Raw genomic sequence first — 25,067 nt, 5'->3', positions numbered from 1 at the left:
ACTGTGTAAACAATGAGTGACGTATACGTACAAGAGATTGCGTAAACTACACCAGAGCGCGTACACACCTCACGCACCGGATGCCATGCGCACGCTCAACGCAGTTGGACATAGTGGTGTATTAGAGGTAAAAAATTATATAAATACTGTTAGGTTTCTCACACAAACCGATCGTTTCGTGTCTTAGGACATCAATGTGTCATCACGAGCCGCAGGGTTTAATTTGGATTTGTCTGTGCATGTTTTTTTTTACTCTCATAGATTTTGTTCCCATTGACATGCATTATACGACTGACAGACCGCAACAGTTGGAGTTAAAAATCATCATTTGTGTTCTACTGAAGAAACAAAGACACCTACATCTTGCATGCTCTGGGGGTAAGCAGATAAACATCAAATTTTCATTTTTGGGTGAACTGTCCCTTTAACAAGTTATATAGTAAAATATCTAGCTTCCACCAGACCGCCTTCCATAGGCCTATTCAACTTATAGAAAAAGCTAACTGGCGTTGTGAAAGTTAAAGGGTTAGTTCCCCCAAAAATGAAAATTCTGTCATTAATTACTGACCCTCATGTTGTTCCACAGCCGTAAGACCTTCGTTCATCTTCAGAACACAGATGGCTCAGTGAGGCCTCCTTTGACAGCAAGACAATTAACACTTTCAAAAGCCCAAAAAGCTACTAAAGACATATTTAAAATGTTATGACACAGTTCAAATGTTATGAAGCGATGAGAATACTTTTTGTGCACCAAATAAACAAAATAACGACTTTAACAATATTTAGTGATGGGCGATTTCAAAACACTGCTTCATGAAGCTTCGAAGCTTTATGAATCTTTTGTTTTGAATCAGTATTAATTATCTTGCTGGCAATGAAGGCCTCACTGAGCCATTGGATTTGATCAAAAATATCTTAATTTGTGTTCTGAAGATGAATGAAGATCTTACAGGTGTGGAGCGACATGAGGGTGAGTAATAAATGACAGAATTTTCATTTTTGGGTGAACTAACCCTGTAAGCTTTTTTTGTAAGTTGAATATGGAAGGCGTAGGACATAGAATGCAAGAGGCGTTACACTTTCTTCCTAAGTTGAATACGGAAAGGCGGTCTGGCGGAAGCTAGATATTTTACTTTATAACTTGTTAAGTATGGATATTTTTCTTACACAAACGCATTGCTTCGCTAATGGTTGAACAAACAAGATTATATTGATATAATGAAAGATAAAGAATAAACTATATTTATATTCTATAAAAAAGTCTGTCAACATTTCCATTTCATTTTGACAAAAGAGAGTTGATGCAATTGAAAATGATAGTTTTTATTTACAAAACAGAGATATTTTACTTTACATGGTAAAAATGTTAGTATTTAAAAAAGAAACACCAAAAAAATCAAATCCATTAAAAAACAGCAAGTCTTTTTCTTCTTTAAAATGCAGCTCTCATCATGTTCCTGATGTCAGCTTCAGCTGAGGGTGATGTTGACTGACTGCAGTGCCTCTACAGCCCAGCTGGGATACTGCTCACTGGACGGGAACATCCTCTTCATGAACGCCTTCACAAACTCAGGAAACCTCTGATCTATGATGCTCTGATGCACTGAACGCATGAGGGTGAGCTAATGTGGACAGGAGGAAATTAAGTGACAGCAATAATAATAGATACGGTATAAAAAACACGTAGTACATTTGTCACCCTGGTTGGTAATTACCTGGTAAGAGATGTTATGGATGGTGATGTGATGCATAGCTGCAGTGTCACTCTTGAACAAGGCGTGAAGGTAAGCCCGACTGTGTCTGCCATTGTCGAGACAAAGAAAAAAGGATTTACAATCATCTTTAGGTTTTGAAGAGAGAGATTTTGTATGGAATAAGGATCATTTATGGATCAAAATGGTCTGAAATGGTCGGGGGAGGGGGGTGAACTATTCATCTAAGTACAGCAAACAGATGAACATCAGCATACTAATCCAATAATTTATGCTGTTAAATTCCAGACAGATGTCTGTACCTCCTGCAGGTGGGACACTGGCAGTCAGGATCAATCGGCTGAAAGTCTTTAGCATATTGTTTTTGTTTGAGCTGCAGAGATCCCCAGGGAACTAAAGCGGATCCAAATCTCTGAAACAACCAGACATAGCCTCATTAAAATGAGAGAAATACTGACAAGATCATTGTAAACATTTATCCTGGATTTCTGCACAGTTCTAAAGCCTTAAAGAGGACCTGTTATGCCCTTGATTTTGTTTTTTGGGCCGTTTCCACTAGGGCTGACCGATATATTGCATGCGATTGTCACGCGCATTTCGTCAGTAAAGCCGGTTCCCTGATTACCGCTAAATCGCCATCACCTGCTTTCAAATGGAGTGGCATTTAATAGACAGAATTGTAGTTCACTGACAAGCTACGCAATATCGCGTTCATATCGCAGATGAATCGCCTTCGATGATGAACGCGATATTGCGTAGCTTGTCAGTGATCTACGGCTCTGTCTATTAAATGCCGCTCCATTTGAAAGCAGGTGATGGCGATTTAGCGGTAATCAGGGAACCGGCTTTACTGACGAAATGCGCGTGACAATCGCATGCGATATATCGGTCAGCCCTAGTTTCCACCTGGTATTAAGATGCGTTTCGGTCAATCGGATCACAAATGGACAACGCTAAATACAGGTATAAATAGAGTCTAAAACATTTTGAGCTTGTCCACTTTCGACCACTTCCAGAGGTAGTCGAAAACGCATTTGATCTGATTATTTTCATGGTGTAAATGCTCATATAATGGTCACCAAAAGACCACCTATTCTCATCTACTGACCGAATGTGTAAACATTATGGGAAGCACGCTAGCCAGACGGAATTTAAACTTTGTCGGCTGAAGACCCATGTTTGATTGAAGATGAAAACATACCAAGCACAATGTTCTCTCACCATTCCTGATTTCTAACACACACTCACAGCGTTCGGCAGGTCCGTCAGAGCAGAAACGGAAGCTGCTGCTCTCCGCATGTTTTTCCATCGTCTCCTTTTGCATTCATATGTAAATTGCGTGAGCTTATTTTGTCCATTAGCTCGAAAGATCTGAAAAACTCCATACATTTACCCACCTATAGACCCTCCCCTTGAAGAAATCAGGACAGAAGTGGTTGAAAGTGGACAGAAGAGACGGGTGTATACGAGTGTGTCTCCCTCATCTACTTGTGATCCGATTGACCGCATCTTAATACCAGGTGGAAACAGAGCATTAGGGTACATTTTTAGAATACGTTTTCATGCTTGAATGTTCAAAAACACATTATTTTTCACATATTTGACATTGTTGCAGCACCTCTCTTCCCAGTCTGTCAGTAACACTCCATTTAATTCCAGTCTCTATGAAGCCCCTCCTTCTGAAAAGTGGAATGTGCTCTGATTCGTCAGCTGGACCAGTGTGTTGTGATTGGTCAACCGCTTGGAGATCATTTCGGAAATGTAACCATAACAGCAAGTTTCAACGCAATACTAACTCAACTCAACCAGGCCTCGGCCCTTTTATTTTGCATATGCCTTCCTTGGGCAGGACTTATTTTAAAATGAGGAATATTGTGAGATGTTGGTTCCCAGAAGAAAACTCTAGACTACAATCAAGGCATTTCAGGGAGTTCAGAAACACTGTTACTAATATAGAGAATAATACTTTCTGAAGTGAAATTGTGCTTTGTAACATCACAGACCTTTGTCATGCTCAAACAGCAACATTAAACACTAAAGAAAGCCGGAAATGTAAAAAAACACAATAGGACCCCTTTAAAACTCTTCTAGGTTTATCCTGACAGACCAAAGCATTGCAGAATCTCTAATAAAATGTTTCTGAGGACTGCATTTTGATAAACATTGTAGAATAGGAAGATTACATAATGAAAGTAGGAGTAGATGATATAGCTAAAAAAATATCTGGATATATATATATATATATATATATATATATATATATATATATATATATATATATATATATATATATATATCTTACAAAAGCAAACCAAGGCAGAGAGCAGAGAGAGAGAGAGTTTGGGGTGAAAGCAAAGATAATTACATTGCTACAAAAGATTTCCATTTCAAATAAATGCTGCTCTTTTGAAAATATTAAAGTGATTTCTGAAGGATCAACAGAAAGGGAGGTCAACAGAAGTCCAACACTTACTGCTGTTCGCGTTGGGAAAACACAGTCAAACATGTCACAGCCCAAGGCAACACAGACCACCAGGTCTAGTGCATAGCTAAAACACACAGTAAAAGAGACAATCAACAACCAATTCTCACAAATAATGAAAAGTGTAACAACAGTAAACGAAAGCACAAGCACAATGTCTTACCCGACTCCCATGAGGTAGCGGGGCTTTTCTCTGGGGAGGTGGTCTGTGCTGAGAGTCACCATCTTCCAGAAGTCATCCTTTTCCTCTCCCCCACTCAACCCACCAATGGCGAAGCCCGGCACATCACGCTTCGTCATTTCTGAGAGAAGAAACGAAAAGGGAAAACTCTAGCAATTTGGGGTGTAAATATGATTAATGCTTCAGGTTGCATTTGTCAAATGTTAGCGGAGCATGTTCATAGTGTGATGAACGACATCTGTGGTTACTCTGCAGGGACGTGACTCTGAAACCAGCTGTGACACCAGCTGGTGAAGTGTCATTCAAAAAATGGTTCAGAAAATTAAAGGTTGTTCTGAGAAATATCTTTTTTTTTTTTTTTTTACAGATGCCACTTGGTTTGATATTTTGTCTCTTATGCAATGACATTCAGACATTTAGGTGTCCAAATTCTTTTCAGGGTCACTGCTGTTCAAAAGTTTCGGGGTCGGAGTCTCTTCTGCTCACCAAGGCAACAGTTCTTTGATCAAAAATACAGTGAAAACAGTAATATTTTGAAATCTTACTAAAATTTTAATTCCCCCTGTAGTTAATAATTGTATTCCTTAAAACTCATCTTTGATCACCAAAATGACATATTTAAATGTTTTTTTTTTCTTTAAAGGCTAGTTCACTTTAAAATGAAAGTTACCTCAAGGTTTATTCACTATCAAGCCATCCTAGGTGTATATGACTTTCTTCTTTCTAATGAACACAATCAGAGTTATGTTAATAAGTATCCTGAAGCGTAATTGACGTCGTGTCAGTTAAGCTCTTTACGTAAGTTGAATACGGAAGGCGTAGGATGTTGTGTAAGCATTTTGAACTGCGAGAGGCATTACACTTTCTTCGTAAGTTGAATATGGAAGGCGGTCGGGCGGAAGCTAGATATTTTACTTCATAACTTGTTAAATATGGATTTTTTCTTAGACAAACGCATCGCTTCACTTCAGAAGACCTTTATTAACCACCTGAAGCAGTGTGGAGTACGTTTATGATGGATGGATGCACTTTCTTGAGCTTCATACACGTGGTTTCCAATTCACTACCATTATAAAGCTTGGATGCGTCATTATATTTATTAATATATCTCAGATTGTGTTCATCAGAAAGAAGAAAGTCATATACACCTAAGACAGGTTGAAAGTGAGTAAATCTTGGGGTAATTTTTTTATTTTAAAGTGAACTAATCCTTTAAAATAGCTTGAATGTAACTCTACACCCTTGCTTCCTTTATTATACACGGATCTATGAATATGCTAATTAGCCCCGCCTCCACTCCCTCGCACGAGCTCAGAGATCCACTTGGTCAACTTTCTGAGGTAAACGCTGCACAATGGTATCGCTTTTTACAATGTCGGACACATAACGGTAATTAATTTGATTAGCGTTTTGCTTGATTGCGTTATCAAACAGCTAATAATGTGTTTCTAATGTTACACACACCATGTTCTTCATCTCAGAGTCAGACAGCTGCCTTCTGAAATTCAATATGCTTAGAAATGCTTTGAACTCAGAACATCAGTGGAGAAAGGCATATAGTTCATTATAACATCGTAATGTATATCATACACCTGCTATATTGCTAAATCTACCTGATTTTTCATATCAACAGAATAACATAATGGGATAACCTGGCTTCTTTTGAGACTCACTAGCATGGTCAGTTAATGATATGCTAAAGCCCATTGGCACGTTGACGTGATTGGTTACGAGGTAGTTTGTGATGTCAAAAACACCAGCGATTTCAAACTTTTTTTCATTGCAGTTTTAAATAGAAAATACTCAGCAATGGTCCTGACTTTCCTGAATGGTCCTGAATTTGCACATGGTTTGTCTTTAAAGCTGCTTTCCGCAACTTTTTTTGTGTTAAAAATTTACAAAAATTATATAATGAGAATATACAACATGAATCCATTTTCCAAACCGTGTTTTTGTCTTATCCTGAATCATTATGGTACACTTATAATAATGTAAGTGTTTATATTCTGACTATTTCAGACCGGACTGGTAGGATTCGCCGCAGAGTATCACAGTAACTGCGTGACTCGCCATAGACCTACACGGACAAAAGTAGCTCCGGCTACAATGTTCTTCCGCAAGACGCGTGCAGTTCTGTTTATTAACCACTAGAGGGCCAGAAATCGCGGACAGCAGCTTTAAGCATATTAAAACACCATATAGACATATAAACAACATTAAAAACTTGATTTTCACCACAGGGGGACTTTAAAATAACATTTTTCTACGTTAATATCTTTTAAAATGTAATTTATTCCTGTGATCAAAGCTGAATTTTCATTATCATTACTTCAGTCTTTAGCGTCACACTGTTTGTATGCAAATTTTGCGATATTGCATTAAAAAACATTGGACGGAAAAGGCAAGATGTGCATAAATGCATAAACATAAAAATGCACATAACCCATCTCAAATGTTGGTTTGGTCATTCTGAAATGCCTGGGCCAAAGATAACATGACAGCATTCATGCGTTTCAGCTGCGCATTTATGATGTACTAAAAAAAGAGCCCTGATTGCATCAACTTGGAAACACAAAATGTTTTATGTGATATTCCAATTTTGCGCTTCATTTAAATTCGCAACATTGAATGGAAAGATAGATAATCGTTAACATTTTTGTAGAAACTGTTTTTTTGTCATGATTCTTTGATGAATAGAAAATTCAAAAGTACAGCATTTTACTGAAATAGAAATATTTTGTAATATTATAAATGATTTTACTGTCACTTTTGATCACATTAATGTGTTCTTGCTGAATGAAAGTGTTTATTTCTTTAAACCTTTTCCTACTGACCCGAAACTTTTGTATGTTAATGGCATTTTAATATGGTTTTTACGCTGTGCTGTTGCACTAATGCCGCTGTTGCAGTCCTGCAGCGCTCACCATCTAAACAGGCCTTGCGCAGTTTGGCATCAAGCCCCCCTTGAATAATGGCGAACAGGTTCTGCCGGTCTGGATTCTTATTTGCCTTGATACAGCGGTCCAGCCAGCGCACAGAGCGGTGCATGGCCTCCTCCACCCGCGGGCCTTTCACCGTACTGCTGACCACGTCATCCAGCTGCATCATGATGTCTGAACCTGCACACAAAGATTTCAACAAGCATTTGTTACATATTCTGAACTGGTTGAAAGACAATGATCTGCAACAGGACTTAATATTCTTAATTTGTTTTTATATTTATATTCTCTATTTTCTAATTAAATTAAAATGGGCAATATGTTGGCTTGGCAATAGCTGAAATATAAAAGTTCATGTTTTTTTTTTGTTTTTTTTGTATTTTATTTTATTTCACAAAGAAAATTCTGTCATCACTTACTCACTCTCATGTCGTTCCAATCCTGTAAGGCTTTTGTTTATATTTGTAACACAAATTAAGATCTTTTTAATGAAATCTGAGAGCTTTCTGTCCCTCCATTGAAAGTCTGTTCACCCAAAACTGTGATGCTTCAAAATGTTCATTAAGAGATCATAAAATAAATCCACTTGAGTCGAGCGGTTTTATCCAAGTCTTCTGAAGCGACATGATCACTTTATATGATGAAAAGATTTAATTTAGGCTTTTATTCACATATAAACACCAATCAGCGAACATACATTGATCAGATATGGTAAACGAACCAAACATGGTCAACCATAACAACATGAGGCTGAGTAAATAATGACAGAATTTTCATTTTTGGGTGAACTAACTCTATAATGTTAACTTTATTATTATACAAGCTTTTTTTAATGGTTTTAGTATTAAAGGTGCCATCGAACTTTTTTTTTTTTACAAGATGTAATATAAGTCTAAGGTGTCCCCTGAATGTGTCTGTCAAGTTTCAGCTCAAAATACCCCATAGATTTTTTTAATACATTTTTTTAACTGCCTATTTTGGGGCATCATTTGAAATGCACCGATTCAGGCTGAGGCCCCTTTAATTCCTCACGCTCTCCGCCCCCTCCCGAGCTCTCGACTCTATCATTGCATAAACAAAGTTCACACAGCTAATATAACCCTCAAAATGGATCTTTACAAAGTGTTCGTCATGCATGCTGCATGCATACATCGGATCATGTGAGTATAGTATTTATTTAGATGTTTACATTTGATTCTGAATGAGTTTGAGGCTGTGATCCGTGGCTAAAGCTAACATTACACACTGTTGGAGAGATTTATAAAGAATGAAGTTGTGTTTATGAATTATACAGACTGCAAGTGTTTAAAAATGAAAATAGCGACGGCTCTTGTCTCCATGAATACAGTAAGAAACGATAGTAACTTTAACCTCATTTAACAGTACATTAGCAACATGCTAACGAAACATTTAGAAAGACAATTTACAAATATCACTAAAAATATCATGTAATCATGAATCATGTCAGTTATTATTGCTCCATCTGCCATTTTTCGCTATTGTCCTTGCTTGTTTACCTAGTCTGATGATTCAGCTGTGCACAGATCCAGACGTTAATACTGGCTGCCCTTGTCTAATGCTTGAACATGGGCTGGCATATGCAAATATTGGGGTCGTACATATTAATGATCTTGACTGTTACGTAACAGTCGGTGTTATGTTGAGATTCGCCTGTTCTTCGGAGGTCTTTTAAACAAATGAGATTTATATAAGAAGGAGGAAACAATGGAGTTTGAGACTCACTGTATGTCATTTCCATGTACTGAACTCTTGTTATTTAACTATGCCAAGATAAATTCAATTTTTAATTCTAGGGCACCTTTAAGCATAATAACCCTGTGACTCGTACCGAGGCTGTTCTGTATTGCGATGGATTGCTCAGGGGTGAGCAGGATTTCCTTTCCGTCATAAGGGGAACGAAACGTGACGCCCTCTTCCGTCACCTCAGACAGCTCCACTAGAGACACCATCTGGAACCCGCCACTGTCCTATTAAAAGAAATTTTGGGGTGAAACGCAAAACGCACTTTCATTTGCTCATAATATACATTGCATATAAAAAGCATATTTCTCAAAGACTGCTCTGCTCTGATTGGTCAGATGGCCTAGTCTGTTGTGATTGGTCGACTGCTTACAGTGCGTGTTGGAAACGAAATGCCCATCACCATGTCTGAATTTCTGCTTCCTCAGCACTTGATCCACATGTGGATTTGCTTTCGCAAAGCAGAAAACTGCATCAGAACCAAACTCTTCCAGGCCTCAGCTACAACTACAGTGTTTGAGGGTCAAAGTAGACGTTCGTGGGCAGCCAATGAAGACCACAGACTGGCATTATTCAAATGTGTTGCAAACCTACGTAGGTTTGAGCAGAAACTAAGACTGTAATTACTGAAGACTCATTTCAGGCAGTTCAGAATCAGTTCTTTCTTTTAGGAGACTACAACTTTATTTGCCATGGACTTTGATTTTTAAAACTTTGCAGACCTTTTATAATCACAAACAGCTTTACTACACACAACATGAAAGGTAATATATGAAAACGCATAATATGGGCACTTAAAACCAAGCACATAAACACATAAAATTAAGATATAAATGTAGTGCTTATTGAAGAACAAGCAGTTCTTGCAATTTCTGGAATCAGAAAATAAATCATTTAATATATCAATACTCTCAGTTTCTGTTAATTAAAAAAAAAAAGTCTGAAAACAAGCAGCTTTGTCATAATTTCATTGGAAATATGGGGACCATAGCAGCCTATATGGAAGCAGCGGGGCCTTAAAATATTGTGTTGGACACAATATTGTATGTATAATGTGCCAATATTTCTAAGAGATTTTTTTATATGATTTATTAGTATGTAAATATTTCCAATAAGACATTGAAATTGGCAGACTTATGTTTCATGCTGGCTTGAAAGTATTTTATACAACACATATGTAGCCTATGAAATATTTTCGGAGCAGGGCAAAACTCTAATAATTTATATTCACTATAAAAACTCGTTGGAGCTCTGACAAATTGCTTTTGTTCCATTATTGTAAGTCGCTTTGGATGAAAGCATCTGCTAAACGCATAAATTTAAATGCAAAAACAGGGTTAGTTCACCTAAAAATGAAAATTCTGTCATTTATTACTCACCCTCATGTCGTTCTACACCTGTAAGACCTTCATTCATCTTCAGAACACAAATTTAGAAATTTTTTGATGAAATCCGATGGCTCAGTGAGGCCTCCATAGCCAGCAATGACATTTCCTCTCTCAAGATCCATAAAGGTACTAAAAACATATTTAAATCAGTTCATGTGAGTACAGTGGTTCAATATTAATATTATAAAGCGACGAGAATATTTTTGGTGCACCAAAAAAACAAAATAACGACTTTTCAACAATATAGTGTTGAGCCGATCTCAAAACACAGTGCCAAAGTGCCAAAGTCATGTGATTTCAGCAGTTTAGCCATTTGATAGGAAATCAGAGTCACTGATTCGATTCGTAAAGCTCCGAAGCAGTGTTTTGAAATCGGCCATCACTAAATAAGTTGTTATTTTGTTTTTTTGGTGCACCAAAAATATTCTCGTCGCTTTATAATATTAATATTGAACCACTGTACTCACATGAACTGATTTAAATATGTTTTTAGTACCTTTATGGTTCTTGAGAGGGGAAATGTCATTGCTTTGAATGCAGGCCTCACGGAGCCATTGGATTTCATCAAAAATATCTTAATTTGTGTTCTGAAGATGAATGAAGGTCTTACGGGTGTGGAACGACATGAGGGTGAGTTATAAATTACATTATTTTCATTTTTAGGTGAACTAACCCTTTAAGACTTTGCTGTCTGCATTAGAGAGAAAATAAAACAAACTTTTGTTTGTTTTACCTGTGTGTTTTACAACTACTCTTACTAGTTTTACTACTACTTTACTAATTTGTCTTACTACTACTCTTACTAGTACTTCTGGTGTTTCAGAATAATTTGAGAATAAAAATAATTACCGTTAAAAGATTTCTATTCCACTTCATAAATCCGTGCAATCCATTGGCTTTCTCTATTAACTCAGGACCCTGTTTGGACACATACAATAACAGCCTTAAACATAGTGCTTTGGTTCTGATGAAACAATCAAACAATCTGAAGTATTTCCTCTCACATACCGGTCTCATGCCCAGATGATACGTGTTACCCAGACATATCTGGCAGTCCAGATCCTCCAGCTGGTCTACAGTGATGCCTTTCAGGGTCCCCTGAGTGCCCACGGGCATGAACACCGGGGTGTTTACAGCGCAGTGGGGCAGAGTAAGAGTGCATGCCCTCGCCTTGCTCACGGGACACTCCGCCACGATACGAAGAGCGAGAGGAGCAACAGAGGATACAGCCTTTACTGATGCCATACTCTCTTTACACTCATGTGTGCTGATGTGTAAGGGCGCAGCCATTTTGATTTGCGATTCATAAAAAAGATCCGACTCAAAATGAACGACTCGCACGCGAATCAAATCAACTAACTGTCTTTTTCATAAATGTACGATACATACATTTACGACAAATACATTTATTTTCATAAATGTAAGTGTACGACGCATTTATATTATAGATTTTAAATAATTTGTTTTATGGGCTGAATTGTGGCTTGAACAAACTGAAAATAATAAAACTTAAATAAAACAGGTTGTTAATAAAACAGTAAATGCGTTATAAACGGCAAATGTGCCTACATGACTTACGTTAGTCACGCCAGTTGTCACGTAATGACGTTAAATAATCAATGAATGATTGATTTGAAGGAACCGATTCGCGGAAATGAGTCGGACTTCCCGTCACAATAAATGACTCAAAAGTCAGTCAATCTGAAACCAGATCAGAATCCTAAAATAAGAATTTATTTGCATTATTGTGTGAATTCCGCTTAAATTTGTGATCACATTTTTTTCTACTAATGGATATATAACAATCTGGAGACCCCGAAACAATGTATTAATGATAATTCTCAATAATTTTGATACAAATTATTAAAATGGTAATATGGTTCATTTATTCACGGCAATCTTACAGTAATTGTATATTCATCATTTAATAAAATATTGTTTTATTGTACGATATTGCAACGTTGACTTTTCCTAATATTTTCACTGAAACTAAATTGACATTTGAGCCGTCGAATAGCACTCCTCCGCCGTTTGAGTTAGAAACGAAGATCGAGCCAATCAAAACATAGAACACACCAGGAAGCGCTCTTTCGGACCAATCGGATAGCACGACATCGGTTGACAGGAGGCGGGACTTGCGTCACCGGTGGAGGTCGGATGTCGCCTGACCGGATGATAGCGAGAAGTTTTGTTTTGTGAGTTTACGAATGATTGATCCTCAGATCACAAGAAGGATCTTAACGAATGCGTCCTAATACGCGCCATCTACCTGTCAGCGAGTGATTTATGAGTTATTTGTCTTTGACAGCCTGATCTGGAAGCGTTTGAAGGCTGGAAACTGAACACTTGAAAGTAACCCGAGCGCCGTGCTGCCGCGAGCCCGTTCCTGCGCGCTGAGAGACGGTCAGAAACCATGGGCAACCGGGGGATGGAGGATTTGATCCCCCTGATCAATAAACTCCAAGATGCTTTCAGTTCCATTGGCCAAAGTTGTAACTTGGATCTGCCGCAGATAGCCGTGGTCGGAGGACAGAGCGCCGGAAAAAGCTCCGTGCTGGAAAATTTCGTCGGCAGGTTGGTTACTATGTTACCCGTTTCTGTTTTGGGTTGACTTCGATCGCATGCTAAAGCTTAGCTCGATACATGTATCAATATTTAACTTAATAAGAAGACACACGTCTTATTTGTTACTTTCCAGCTGCGTTTTTATACTCGATGCACTTGGATAGGGTGTCATTCACAAAGGTGAGTTACGCAGTTGACGTAAGCTGACTCTCGCCTTCATTCATTGCAATGAAATGGGCGTAAGTGGGAGCTGAGCGCAAAATGGGGAAGTCGGCGGCACAGTGCACTGCACACACACACAAACAAACACAGATGAAGTTATAGCCCTAGTGTCCTTGAGAGTTCAATAATGCATAAAAAGGGAAATCAAAACCGCTAGGATATCCATTGCTGTGTCTTAAGCCGTTAAAGTCATTTCCTCGTTCGGAGTGTTAATGTGTTTACACGTTTCCTACGACACTGACACTTGTCTGGACATTGACGTCATGCTTTTGTGTATATGCCCTTATAAAAACCCTTAACATGGCTGAGTAATTCTTTCAGGTTTTATATTTTAAAATATAATGTGATACTAAATGATTACTACTATATATTGTGTATCGCGATATTTGCTTAATACTCCGAGAATAGAGTGGTGTCATGTCCAAAAAAGTAGTAATGTTACCACTTAACGTTTCGTTTTGTTAGTGCAACGATTTTATTTTCATTGTGATATTATTTTTTATGAGAAACAAGCACACTTCACTCAAGCTGTCATTACTATAAAACATCAGAATGTATACTTTTTTTTTAAATTAGATTTATTATTGCAATACACTTCTCTGTATTTCTATTTAAATTGCAATTTAAATAAGATATAAATGTCATTTCCACATTGCAGTCATGAGAATTATGAAAATATGAAGAACATAATTCGTTAAAAAAAGTGGCAGTGGTCCTTAAAGGGTTAGTTCACCCAAAAATGAAAATAATGTCATGTATTACTCACGCTCATGTCGTTCCACACCCGTAAGACCTTCGTTCATCTTCAGACCACAGATTAAGATATTTTGATTAAATCCGATGGCTCAGTGAAGCCTGCATAGACAGCAATGCCATCGGAAATCTCAAGATCCATTAATGTACTAAAACATATTTAAATCAGTTCATGTGAGTACAGTGGTTCTACGTTAATATTATAAAGCGACAAGAATACTTTTTGTGCGGCAAAAAAACCAAAATGCTGACTTTTCAACAATATAGCGATGGGGCGATTTCAAAACACTGCTTCGGAGCTTTATGAATCGGATCAGTCACGTGATTTCAGCAGTTTAGCCGTTTGATAGGAGATCCGAATCACTGATTCGACACAAAAGATTTGTAAAGCTCCGAAGCAGTGTTTTGAAATCTGCCCATCACTATATTGTTGAAAAGTCAGCATTTTGTTTTTTTGGTGCACAAAAAGTATTCTCGTCACTTTATAATATTAAGATATAAGAACTCAAATGAACTGATTTAAATAAGTTTTTAGTACCTTTATGGATCTTGAGAGAGGAAATGTCATTGCTTTGAATGCAGGCCTCACTGAGTCATCGGATTTCATCAAAAATATCTTTATTTATGTTTTGAAGATGAATGAAGGTCTTATGGGTGTGGAATAACATGAGGGTAAGTAATAAATGACATTATTTTCATTTTTGGGTGAACTAACCCTTTAAATTGGCTAAGTATTTAATTATTTTGCAATTACTTTGAATGAAATATCAATATTAGTTCCACATTACAGCCATGAGAATGGGTTTTTTGCATTACAATAATGAGAATTATGAGCATTACTATTTGAAGAAAATGGTCATTTATTAAAAATCGCAATGGTTTTAAAAATAGCCTTTATATATCATTACCGTAATGCATCATTGTAATGTTTACTTTTGAAGGTTTTTTAAATTAGAGTTATTATTATTATTATGTGTTTCTATTTAAATTACAATTTAAATAAAATATGTCATTTCCACATCAGAGTGATGAGAATTATGACCATTATCATTATTATTATTTAAAAAAAATAACTTAATTCATTAAAAATGGCAATGGTCCTAAAATAGGCTATGTATGTAATTACTTTGCAATTACTTTGAATAAAATATCAATATTATATTTCCACATTACAGCCATGAGAATGAGGTTTTTGGTGAGGTTTTAGTCTTTATCATTACTGTAATTCATCATTGTAATGTTTACTTTTAAAGGTTTTATAAATTAGATACTCATTATTGTAATACACTATTTTTTTTTGTATCAGAACAGTGTAATTATGTATAAATAATTTGAAATTTAAATAAAATATCAGCATTGTTTTCACTTTATAGTAATGAGAAGGAGGTTTTTAAGTAGCCATTATCCATTGAAAAAGTGTCACAATTCATTAAAAATTGAAATGGTTCTAAAAATAGCTCATATTTGAATGTTTCACTCATACTAGCTACATACTAGTGCTGCATACTATGACAATTTAGGAAAGGGAATATAGATTATTTAAAGTATCCAGGTACTGTAATATCTTTGCATTATGTGTGGAGAGAGTGATTTTCCCCGTATTGTTCCACCTGACCTTGAGTTTTGTGTAACGCAGGTTGGTGGTGTAACCACCTGTTTTGCAGTATTCATAGGTCACTGCCACACCTGTGTCAGACAGCAGGCTTCAGCACTGATAGGCCTCTAAATAATAATAATAAAAAAAACCTTCTAAATCAATCCTGTTCACTCTCATCTGGGAGAGGAAGGCATATAGAAGATGTTTGTTACTGTCAATATTCCTTGTGCATTATGAGCTGCAGCTTCCTGCATTCATTTCCTCCCACAATCTTCTTGATGCGACTGCTCTGTCTCCGGTCCAATTTGAATGAATTTTGTCTTGATGATTTTTAGCAGAGGACAGAGTATGAATCAGACTAATTGGCTGAAATTTAGTTTCCATTTCCCATACAGACGTTCATCTCTTAAGAGCTTGTGAATGCACACATCCGTTTTCTTTATCATTGGAACTGATTAGTCGTGAAAGACTGATATGTTGGCCAGAATATTTATCAGTTTTGAGATTATTAGCATAGAAGAAAACTGCAGTGCAGGTAAAAATGCATTTACCTTGGATTTTATTATCAGGTTGGGCAGGACAAACCGTTACAGGATCAACAATCAGTTTTGGAACTGACGGGAGAAATTAGGCATAAACCATTAGGTAAAGCTACATTTGTTATATTGAGTGTATTAAATATTGTTATTTTATTGTGCATTTGTAGCTAATATTTTTGTGGTAATTTGTTCACTTTCCTATGGCATTGCAGGGTGGTGTGTTTAAACCCACAAACTTTGTTGTGGCTGGAAATGTATGAAATTACACTTGTAATTTAGAATTATTTATGAAGTATGACAATAAATTGAACTTGGAACACTTTACATTCACAATGGACTAGAGCTGCACAATTAATCGTTAAAAGATTGCGATCTCGATTCAAACACCTACGTGATCTTATTTGTAAATGATTGCCTGTCTGTTAAACCTTTGACAAAATCATACCGGTGTTGTGCCGAATTCTGACCCCCACCAAATTATTACCCCCCTAGTATTGGTAGGTTTAGGATTAGGGGTGGGGTTAGGATTAGGCAATCGGTTAGCAGCTTCAACGAGGGGGGTAATAATTTGCCTGGGAGTCGAAATTCGGTGCAACACTGGAATATTCAGAACTGTGTCCGCTCTACCACTGAGCCAGGTATGAAACGGTTTTACAAACAGTCTTTTGACCACACAGTGTTATTATTTCTGTATTACAGTAATTCCAATTATCACAGAAGTACTGGGATAAAAGTTTATAGTTCAGATATAAACACTGATGTCTACGTTAGTGATCAAAGTAGAGCAAATCACCTTGAAAGTAACATGGTGCTTTAAAAAATGATTGTATCATTGTTACACCACTAGGTGGCGACAAGTGACTGTTAAAAATGTATTTATCATTGAATCATTCATTCAAGGGATTTGTTCAAAAAATCGGATTCATCCAGTAATGAAACAAGTGAAGTCTTTAGGCTTGTTCGAGATGCATCGGTGCTATGCAGACCAATCGACATATGACATTAAAGTACCGCGAGAGCGATTCAAAAGCATAAGGAATCGTATGCTCTTCTGCTTTTGCGGTACTTTGATGCCAAACGCCGATCGGTCTGCGCCGCGCCGATGCATCTTGAACAAGCCTGTTATAAGTGAGTCACTGAATCATTCATTCAAAAGATTTGTTCAAAAACGCTGATTCATTCAGTAATGAAACAAGTGAAGTCCTTATGAGTGAGTCATTGAATCATTCATTCAAGAGATTTGTTCAAAACGCTGATTCATTCAGTAATGAAACAAGTGAAGTCCTTATGAGTGAGTCATTGAATCATTCATTCAAAAGATTTGTTCGAAAACGCTGATTCATTCAGTAATGAAACAAGTGAAGTCCTTATGAGTGAGTCATTGAATCATTCATTCAAGAGATTTGTTCAAAAACGCTGATTCATTCAGTAATGAAACAAGTGAAGGATTTTTTGAGAGAATCGTTGAGTCATTGAATTATTCAATCAAACCATTTTTAAAAAAAATATTTATTCTAATTAATTAAACATTTAATGAAATTAAATAGACTGCAGTAATCAATATTTTGTCAGAACCTCTAGTAATTTACATGTATATTTTATTTAGTTGTCTGTTTAGATTCATGGGACAATCATGATCTCTTATTTGAAACAACAACAAAAAAACATGATTTTCAATTTATCCTCTACAATGGACCCTTTTCACAGAATCTGATAATGCATTTCCACAGTTATTAACATCACAAGTCTAAGTCAATATTTTAATATTTTCTTTAAAAAGTACATTTATAACACTACACTTTGTGTTTTATTACCTTGGCATTAAATTACAGAAAACTAGTTAACACTGTTGTATTGTGTGAGTGTGATCTTTCTCTCTCGTTGTTTTTTTCTCTCTCTCTCTCTCTTTTGGAAAGTCATAGAAATGCTAATGTAGATTTTTTTTTTTTGCTTTTGCTTTTGGAGCAAATAAAAATGCAAACATTATATTTGTAATAGTTTCTGTTCACACTATAGAAGTTTAGACAACTTCCACTTCTGAGAACTCTGAAAATGTGAAAAATGGATGATATAATGGATAGTATAAAACGACACCACCAAAAACCTTTGAACTGTTAAAGTCAACATGACGTATTAGCCTATTGTTGCCTAGTTTCTTTCCCTATCTAAGATGGCATTTGTGTATGGAGTCATCTTACTTCATTACCATCACAAATCTCTGACGGTCATGTGACTGTTACGTAACAGTTTCTTCTGTTTTATCACAACTAAGGGCCCGATTGCATAGATGAATCATTGTTTGATATACATGCATGTCACACCCACAAGCCTATGTAGGATACATGTCCTGAAAGACACTTTCCATTCACATCCACTATCCTCCTTAATATACAGGATTCATATGACCATGGAAAACTAGGAAATATCATTGAATTTTAAGGTTTTCCAAGCCTGAAAAAATTACAAAACATGCTTAATGTTTATATTTCATTAGTTAGATTTGGTGTAGAACCAAACTTGTTTGTAAGGCAAAGTGATCAATCTTTTGAGCAAATTTTAAATGAAACTGACACACAAATTTAGTCTGAATTGTTTATCAATGAATCTGTCTGAATTTAAATGATTTTTAAGAATTGGTCCAGAATTCACAAACAGAGAAAATGGATGAAAAATTCATTGGTAAAATGTGTTCACACTTGTTTTGGTTCTTTTGATCTGGACCAAAAAAGAAAATGAAGCATTTAGTTCCTGGTTCGCTTAGCGTTCACACTCATTTTTAACACGTAACCTAAAGTTACAAAACAAAAAACTGCTTTTATGATGTGTGTTTTGAGACAGAACTTACATCCAAAACAATGCTGTGAAGTATGCTAAATTCGCTCTTTGTATGTGTGTACTTACAATGGTATTTTTACCAGCTGAGAACTCAGGAAGAGCTTAGAAAATGTGTCAAGAAAAGCAAGAATTCCTCCGTTGCACACAAACGAAGATCTGCTGCAAGGAGATGGCGTTTCCAACAAGGGAGTTTTGGGAAGTTTCGATAACCTTCTACTTTCGATAACCTTTTAGATCAATTTGTCACTATAAGCTTAGTAAAACACGTATGCTTATAGAAATAACATGTTTGTGTGTGCGTGTGAGTGCAGTGGTTGTGATGAAGGCAGGGTTGGGCCGTCCTCCAGGGAGGCAAAATGGAGTCACACCACTAGTGTTTACCTGACACCTGTCTGCTCATCAGGAATTTCTGGAAGCTCTCGTTTCTAATCACAGACTTATAGTAAAACAACTAATGTTCATCCATATTATCTGAAAGACTCTTTTGATTGAAATGATGTTTATATGGCACTCATGGGTATGTTCTAGTGCTGCTGTGAGAGTTTAGTAAACTTAATTGGTCATTGTTTATGAGTCTTTAGTTGTAAGACTATAAGGCTCAGAGGAATAGTTTCCTGGAATGGGCTGTGTCTCACAGGTGGTGTTATTTGAATTCACTCGCTCCAGTTTATTGAGTTTGTTCAGAGCGTGGGCTGTTTCATGGATTTAACTTCGTTTACTTGAAGTATAGAAGCACTGAACCCTGAAAATGAGGGGTTTTTTTTGGTTTTCAGCCATATTTCTGATAACATCATACTGTAACTCAGCACTTGCTTTCTCATGACTCAACAATAAGGATTTAATTGACTTTCTAGTCAACGTTCTTAGTGTTATTATTTATTATCCCCCAAAGTGGCGAGTTAAAATTAGTCCATTTTTTTAAAACCCATCTTGAGGCTTCTTTTCCATTCTGATACACTTGCTCTACCTGTTTTTGAAAGCATCTTATTTGTACCTCCCCCTAAGAAACAATTTAGGTGAACCCGAGACCAGTCTAATTATACAGTGCTTTTTTAAGACCCATTAGTCAACTAGTTGTTCAGGACTGACAAGTTACAACAAATAATTTATGTTTTTAATTTTTCATCTTTTGGTGCAATTAATTATGGAAAAAATAATAACGACTTGCTTTTAAAGCGCCTTGCCCCGGCCCAGACCTGTATGTCACATTACATTACATTCAGTTTAGTTACAAACATGATGCAGGGCAACAACTGACTGCATGATGAATTAGAATGCAGTTAAAATGCCATTAAAATTCAAGATATTAGGGCAAAAAAGCCTCTGTATGGGTTTTGTATTATATTTATATCATATGATGTAGTTTAGCAATTTCAAACGAGCAAAAGTACAGATTTTTCCTAAATATCTGCATGATTGCTAATGTGATATTGATTTTATGCAACAATTCATTTAACAAGAAATTAATGTTATGATACATTTTAGACACAATATTTTCTGTTTTTGCTCTATTTCAAAATGAAAATTGTTTTAAACAAAGCCAAGTCTTTGATCAACACACAGTGGTGGTTCATTACTGAATGAATACGCAGTTTTAATGAATCGAGTGAGTCATTGAATCAGTCACCCATTCAATAAAGACGGTCACTTGATTTTTCTTAATGAATCAGCTGTTTGAATGAATTGGTTGAATGTATGATTCAGTGACTCACTCATTAAGACAGTGATTTGCCACCACCTACTGGTGGTTTAATATTTAGAGTATCATTTCATTTTTAATTCATATTCGTGCCACCTCTGCGCTGCATTAAAGGTGCAATATGTACGATTTTCTGTCCGCTAGAGGTCACTAGAGGCCTATTCAAAACAAAGGCGTAGCTTGATGACGCCAAGTTTGAGCACGGAATCTTGGGACATGTGGTCTTTACCTCACAGCCGGTGGAAAACAACTGGGATAGAACTCGGGAAGAAATCATGTTCATGGATGCGATTATTACTGTTACTGTAGTATGAAGCAGAGCAGGACCGAGTGTTGTGGGAGCTGAAAAAAAAATCAAGAAAATTAGATTTAAAAAATAAGACTAAACGTGTTGGGCTATATCAATAATTAGTTTTCTGTCTATAAATATATCAAAACAGTTGTTCCCTTGTCTATTAAAACATGTAAATATTAAAGCATCTTTGATGTTTCCATGGTTTCTACAAAATAAACCCGGAAACCGAGGGTAACGCAGGTATGACGCAATTGACAGGCGACTCCTCACACGTCCCGGAGCCTTGGTTAAAATTGCAATTTTCTCACGGTTTAGAAATAGTTGCAATCATTTGGGATATTGTAAGTACTCAAGTGAACAAAATATATAACACTGGCCTAGTGGTTTTTGGATATTTTACTGCAAAATTCTTACATATCGCACCTTTATACAGGGAAAATATACCTAAATGCCACTTCAGACACGGCTGCTAAAAAAGAAAATGTTAATGGTCACATTGTAGCCTTTAAAGTTGTCAAACAGGCTACATTCACACAAATTCACAAATCTATTTCAGCATATCAGATGTTTTGTCCTGTCTGCAAGATATAACTGACTGTGTTTACATTAATTTCTTGTCATAAAAGCATTTGGAGATGCAAGTGCACGTTATGACTAGAATTCATTGGCCCAATACAGGCAAGTGACTATTCTGTCAGCTGACTCGAAACTCTTTCACACTGGCACCCATCCTTATTATAGAGCCTTCTGAATGTGTAGACACGAAAAGAGAGCTCAGTTGGGCACATAGGCGACACTGTATTTGAATAAATGGCCACAGGAGCGCAGTTGAGTCTGATAAACAATGTCTGTTCAAATATAATAATAAAAACTGCATGGCATGTTATGAGCACAGTGTTACCTTAGTGCTTTACACGCTCTCTGACCTTCTGTTGGGCCTTTATCCACCATACTAACATTTAGACAGCTGGGAATTAACAAACAAAAGCACTATTCATCTCACGGACACAATCAGAGCTCAGTAAACATTAGTAAGTTGCACATATTAATTAGCCCAATCCATGCCGCATCTGCCGTTACAACATGCCAAGTAGAATGAGACTGACGTTAAGATTGTTGGTCAAATCTAATCTTGCCAAACTGGATTTTCAAGATCTTTCTCCAGATTTGGTGGTTTAAACTGTCTTGATCCAATTGCAGGCCAGCGCCTCCATCATGGCTGTTTATTGCAGGGCTGATGTCATTGTTCTGCGTGACTTCTGCTATCTGGCTCTGCCGGCTGCTTTAGGTGGGGCTGTTGTTCATTTTGCTGTGTTCACTATGGGAGGAGTATAAAACTGGAGCGAGAACACAGCGTGAACCTTGTGAAAGGCAGGCAGGCAGATCAGGCAGATAATGCCACGGGCTGTTTTGTGAAATTGAACCCATCAGTTATTAATTATGAATTGGATGATACAAAGGAAGTTGATGCTTTTGTTGTTCCATATGTTGTTTATTGTGTAGCACTTCCACACACACACACACACACACACAAAAAAAATTACCATTGAGAACGGGTTCAGAACCCTAGTGATGCACTCTAAAAAGTAATGTGTTGGCTCAACAAAAAAAATTAACGCAACAGTTTGCATCAATTTGTTTCGAAATATGACAACTTTTACATGAGTTATGTGATTTACGTTCAACCAACAAGCTACATTGACTTAGAGGAACTTAATAATTTGTAGCATAAACACAAATTTTTAAGTTGATTACTCAAAAAATTACTAGAGTTGTAGCCCTGGAACTAATTTATCTTATCTATTTCAGTTCAAACCCACAGCTATCATAGCACATGCTAACACAACTTATTTAGCATGTATATTTAATGAACAAGTAAGATATTACTTGTCACTGGTATTAGCGGAGTCGTTGCTTATTAACCACAAAAACTTCAACATCACAAAAACTCTTTTAAATGTCAAACATAACAGCATTAAACACTAACAGGCCTTTCCCTTCATTTAAAACAAATAAATTAACATGTAATTTCAACATTTATTCTCACCAGTCCTATCCAAAGCATGCTGGGAACTAGAAATCCTCTGCCTAATTTTTGAAGTTATCAAAACAATTTTATTAAGTTACTACAACCTAATTTGTTAAAGCCGATTAACGCAGAAATTTGAGTTTAAATTACAGATTAAGTTGATGTAATGATCAACATTATTATGAAAGCAGAACTTTACAAAATAATGTTTGCAACTAAAAAGGTTTAATTAAAACAATAAATTAGAATTTTTAATTTGCAACCATGCATTTTATTTAAGTTATGGTAACATGTACCCTGAATTACTTTTTAGTTTCGATCAGTTTCGAAAAATACCATTGTACTGTGATCATGTCCAAAAATATGGACTTTACATGACCATTTCCCCCCTCTCATTGTTGTTTAGAATTAAACAGCCTGTTTAATTGTGCCTTTAAGATTTGCATAAATGCAACATGTGGTGTTTTAAATTCCTGCTTGAGGTCTCTCCGAAAGTTTTAAGTCTTCCTTGCTGCTTTCGGAGTGGTCACGTCCATAACGGAGAACTGTCACGTCCGTAACATTGTTTTTTCCTCATAAATGCGAACGCGAAAAATGAAATAAAATTATTATTTTATGCTCTGTGGAGATGTTGTCTCTCAAAACTTAGTGATTTTTTTTTTTTTTTTTGGTCACATCCGTAACATGTATATTTCTGTGTATAACGTGTATATTTCCCTCATCTAAAATAGAAAAACATTGTAAAGACTGACATTTTTCTAATGTCTGGGCTCCTTTAGTGAGGGATTATGAATATATAAACAGGCAGTTCAATATGTTGCTATTAAATGCATTCTCTGAGAATTAATATTTCAAGTTTTGACTGCAAACATCACGTCCATAATGCTGGAATTGCTGATTTTTAAATTCAAATTGATTGGTTGATTGGTTGACGTACACAGATCTGAATGTTCTGCTATGATTTTGTCAAAGGTTTTAATAGAAAGCTGAATCATTGTCATTTAGGAATAAGGTGACGTGGGTGTTTCAATTGAGATCGCGATCGTTTAATAATTAATGCAGCTCGAGTCTATTGCAGCCATACTTTGTGATGTGGGAAGTCAAACTAACTTGGCTTATGTATAAAGGTTGTTAAAATATTCTGACAGCAGTTTACATTAATGTGTTTCCTACTCTCTCACAGATATAGCTTAGCTTTCCTTTCATCTGGCTTTTAATGATTTAATTCGTCTCTTGGAATATATAAAAGCAAATAAGTCCAGATTGGTTTCCTCTGATGAGAGAGCATACACAGGAGGAAACTGATAGTTTGGTCCATAATTCATGGAGGTCCTGCTCTAAAGCCCTTGATTCCACTGTGTACCCGCTCTTATGAATATTTAACATAGTTCCTAGTTTAACTGTAGCATTTGTTGTAATAAGACCATAACCATGAATGCCTGTGAATGGCTCCACATTACTATGTTTAGGTTAAGATAACTATGTAACATGTTAAGTATGTTATAATAAATATTCAGTATACTCGGATCCATAACTTCCTGGGCAGCGCTTCAGCATGCAGCGCAACAGTGCATCAGCTGACCTGAGTTTGTGGTCCTTTGCCAGTCCTGTGCTCCTGTATAAAGGCCCGTTCACATCAAGAACGATAGCTATAACTATATTTGCGTCCACACCAACGAACGATAAAGGTCTGTTTATTTTAAGCTAGCATGCTGTGTGTACAGCATGTTTTTGCTGTTCTTTTTGCATTTACACGTTTTTAACCAGCAGATGTCCTCAGCATGCTGTGTTTCGAGTGAATAGCTAGTGTAATCGATCTAATCTAACAGTGAATTTAGCTGACAAAGTCAAAATAGTGTAATAAAAACAACGCCTAATCTTTTTCATTGCAACTTCAAAGGAAACAAGACAATGTTGTGGAAACTAGTGCTGGATACCTGAGGTAACTTTATGTTACACTTTTCGCTAGCCTGACATAATGATCTCATCGTTATTACTTCTCATCATTTTTTCTGAGGGTATGGCCGATTGTTTTTCATATATCCATTTTCTTTAAAGTATCCTTGAAAA

The 25,067-nt window shown here is 36.4% G+C and overlaps 2 protein-coding genes across 11 annotated transcripts in view; one reads left to right on the top strand and one right to left on the bottom strand.

Annotated features, from left to right (window-relative positions):
- Positions 1-1,310: 1,310 nt before the first annotated feature.
- qtrt1 (queuine tRNA-ribosyltransferase 1) lies at positions 1,311-12,061 on the bottom strand. The gene is made up of 9 exons (XM_048168849.1): positions 11,472-12,061; positions 11,313-11,381; positions 9,164-9,302; positions 7,300-7,494; positions 4,358-4,496; positions 4,186-4,261; positions 2,015-2,124; positions 1,716-1,800; positions 1,311-1,622 (listed from the first exon to the last, which is right to left on the bottom strand). Exons 1-9 carry the CDS (start codon positions 11,751-11,753, stop codon positions 1,470-1,472), a joined length of 1,248 nt encoding a protein of 415 aa, XP_048024806.1. The 5' UTR covers positions 11,754-12,061; the 3' UTR covers positions 1,311-1,469.
- Positions 12,062-12,581: 520 nt separating this feature from the next.
- The window catches only part of dnm2a (dynamin 2a), a 62,282-nt gene continuing 49,796 nt past the window's right edge, over positions 12,582-25,067 (top strand). For 4 of the 10 annotated variants that reach the window (XM_048168404.1, XM_048168245.1, XM_048168491.1 and 1 more), the window contains exon 1: positions 12,584-13,037. In XM_048168404.1, coding sequence (XP_048024361.1) covers positions 12,877-13,037 — 161 coding nt within the window. In that variant the 5' untranslated portion in view covers positions 12,584-12,876. Of the gene's footprint in view, positions 13,038-25,067 lie in introns of all 10 variants that reach the window. The other 6 variants (XM_048168176.1, XM_048168101.1, XM_048168013.1 and 3 more) reach the window with 2 other exon arrangements.

This window comes from Megalobrama amblycephala, linkage group LG1, assembly GCF_018812025.1.
Source record: "Megalobrama amblycephala isolate DHTTF-2021 linkage group LG1, ASM1881202v1, whole genome shotgun sequence".
NCBI classification, from domain to species: domain Eukaryota; kingdom Metazoa; phylum Chordata; class Actinopteri; order Cypriniformes; family Xenocyprididae; genus Megalobrama; species Megalobrama amblycephala.
This window is presented reverse-complemented; position numbering and strand designations above follow the sequence as displayed.

Excerpts from the sequence above, each read along its gene's own strand:
- qtrt1 (XM_048168849.1), bottom strand. The coding sequence starts at position 11,753 with ATGGCTGCGCCCTTACACATCAGCACACATGAGTGTAAAGAGAGTATG. Across the intron at positions 11,382-11,471 it reads ATCATCTGGGCATGAGACCG|GGTCCTGAGTTAATAGAGAA; the intron begins GTATGTGAGAGG and ends GTGTCCAAACAG. Across the intron at positions 2,125-4,185 it reads TTTTCCCAACGCGAACAGCA|AGATTTGGATCCGCTTTAGT; the intron begins GTAAGTGTTGGA and ends TGGTTGTTTCAG.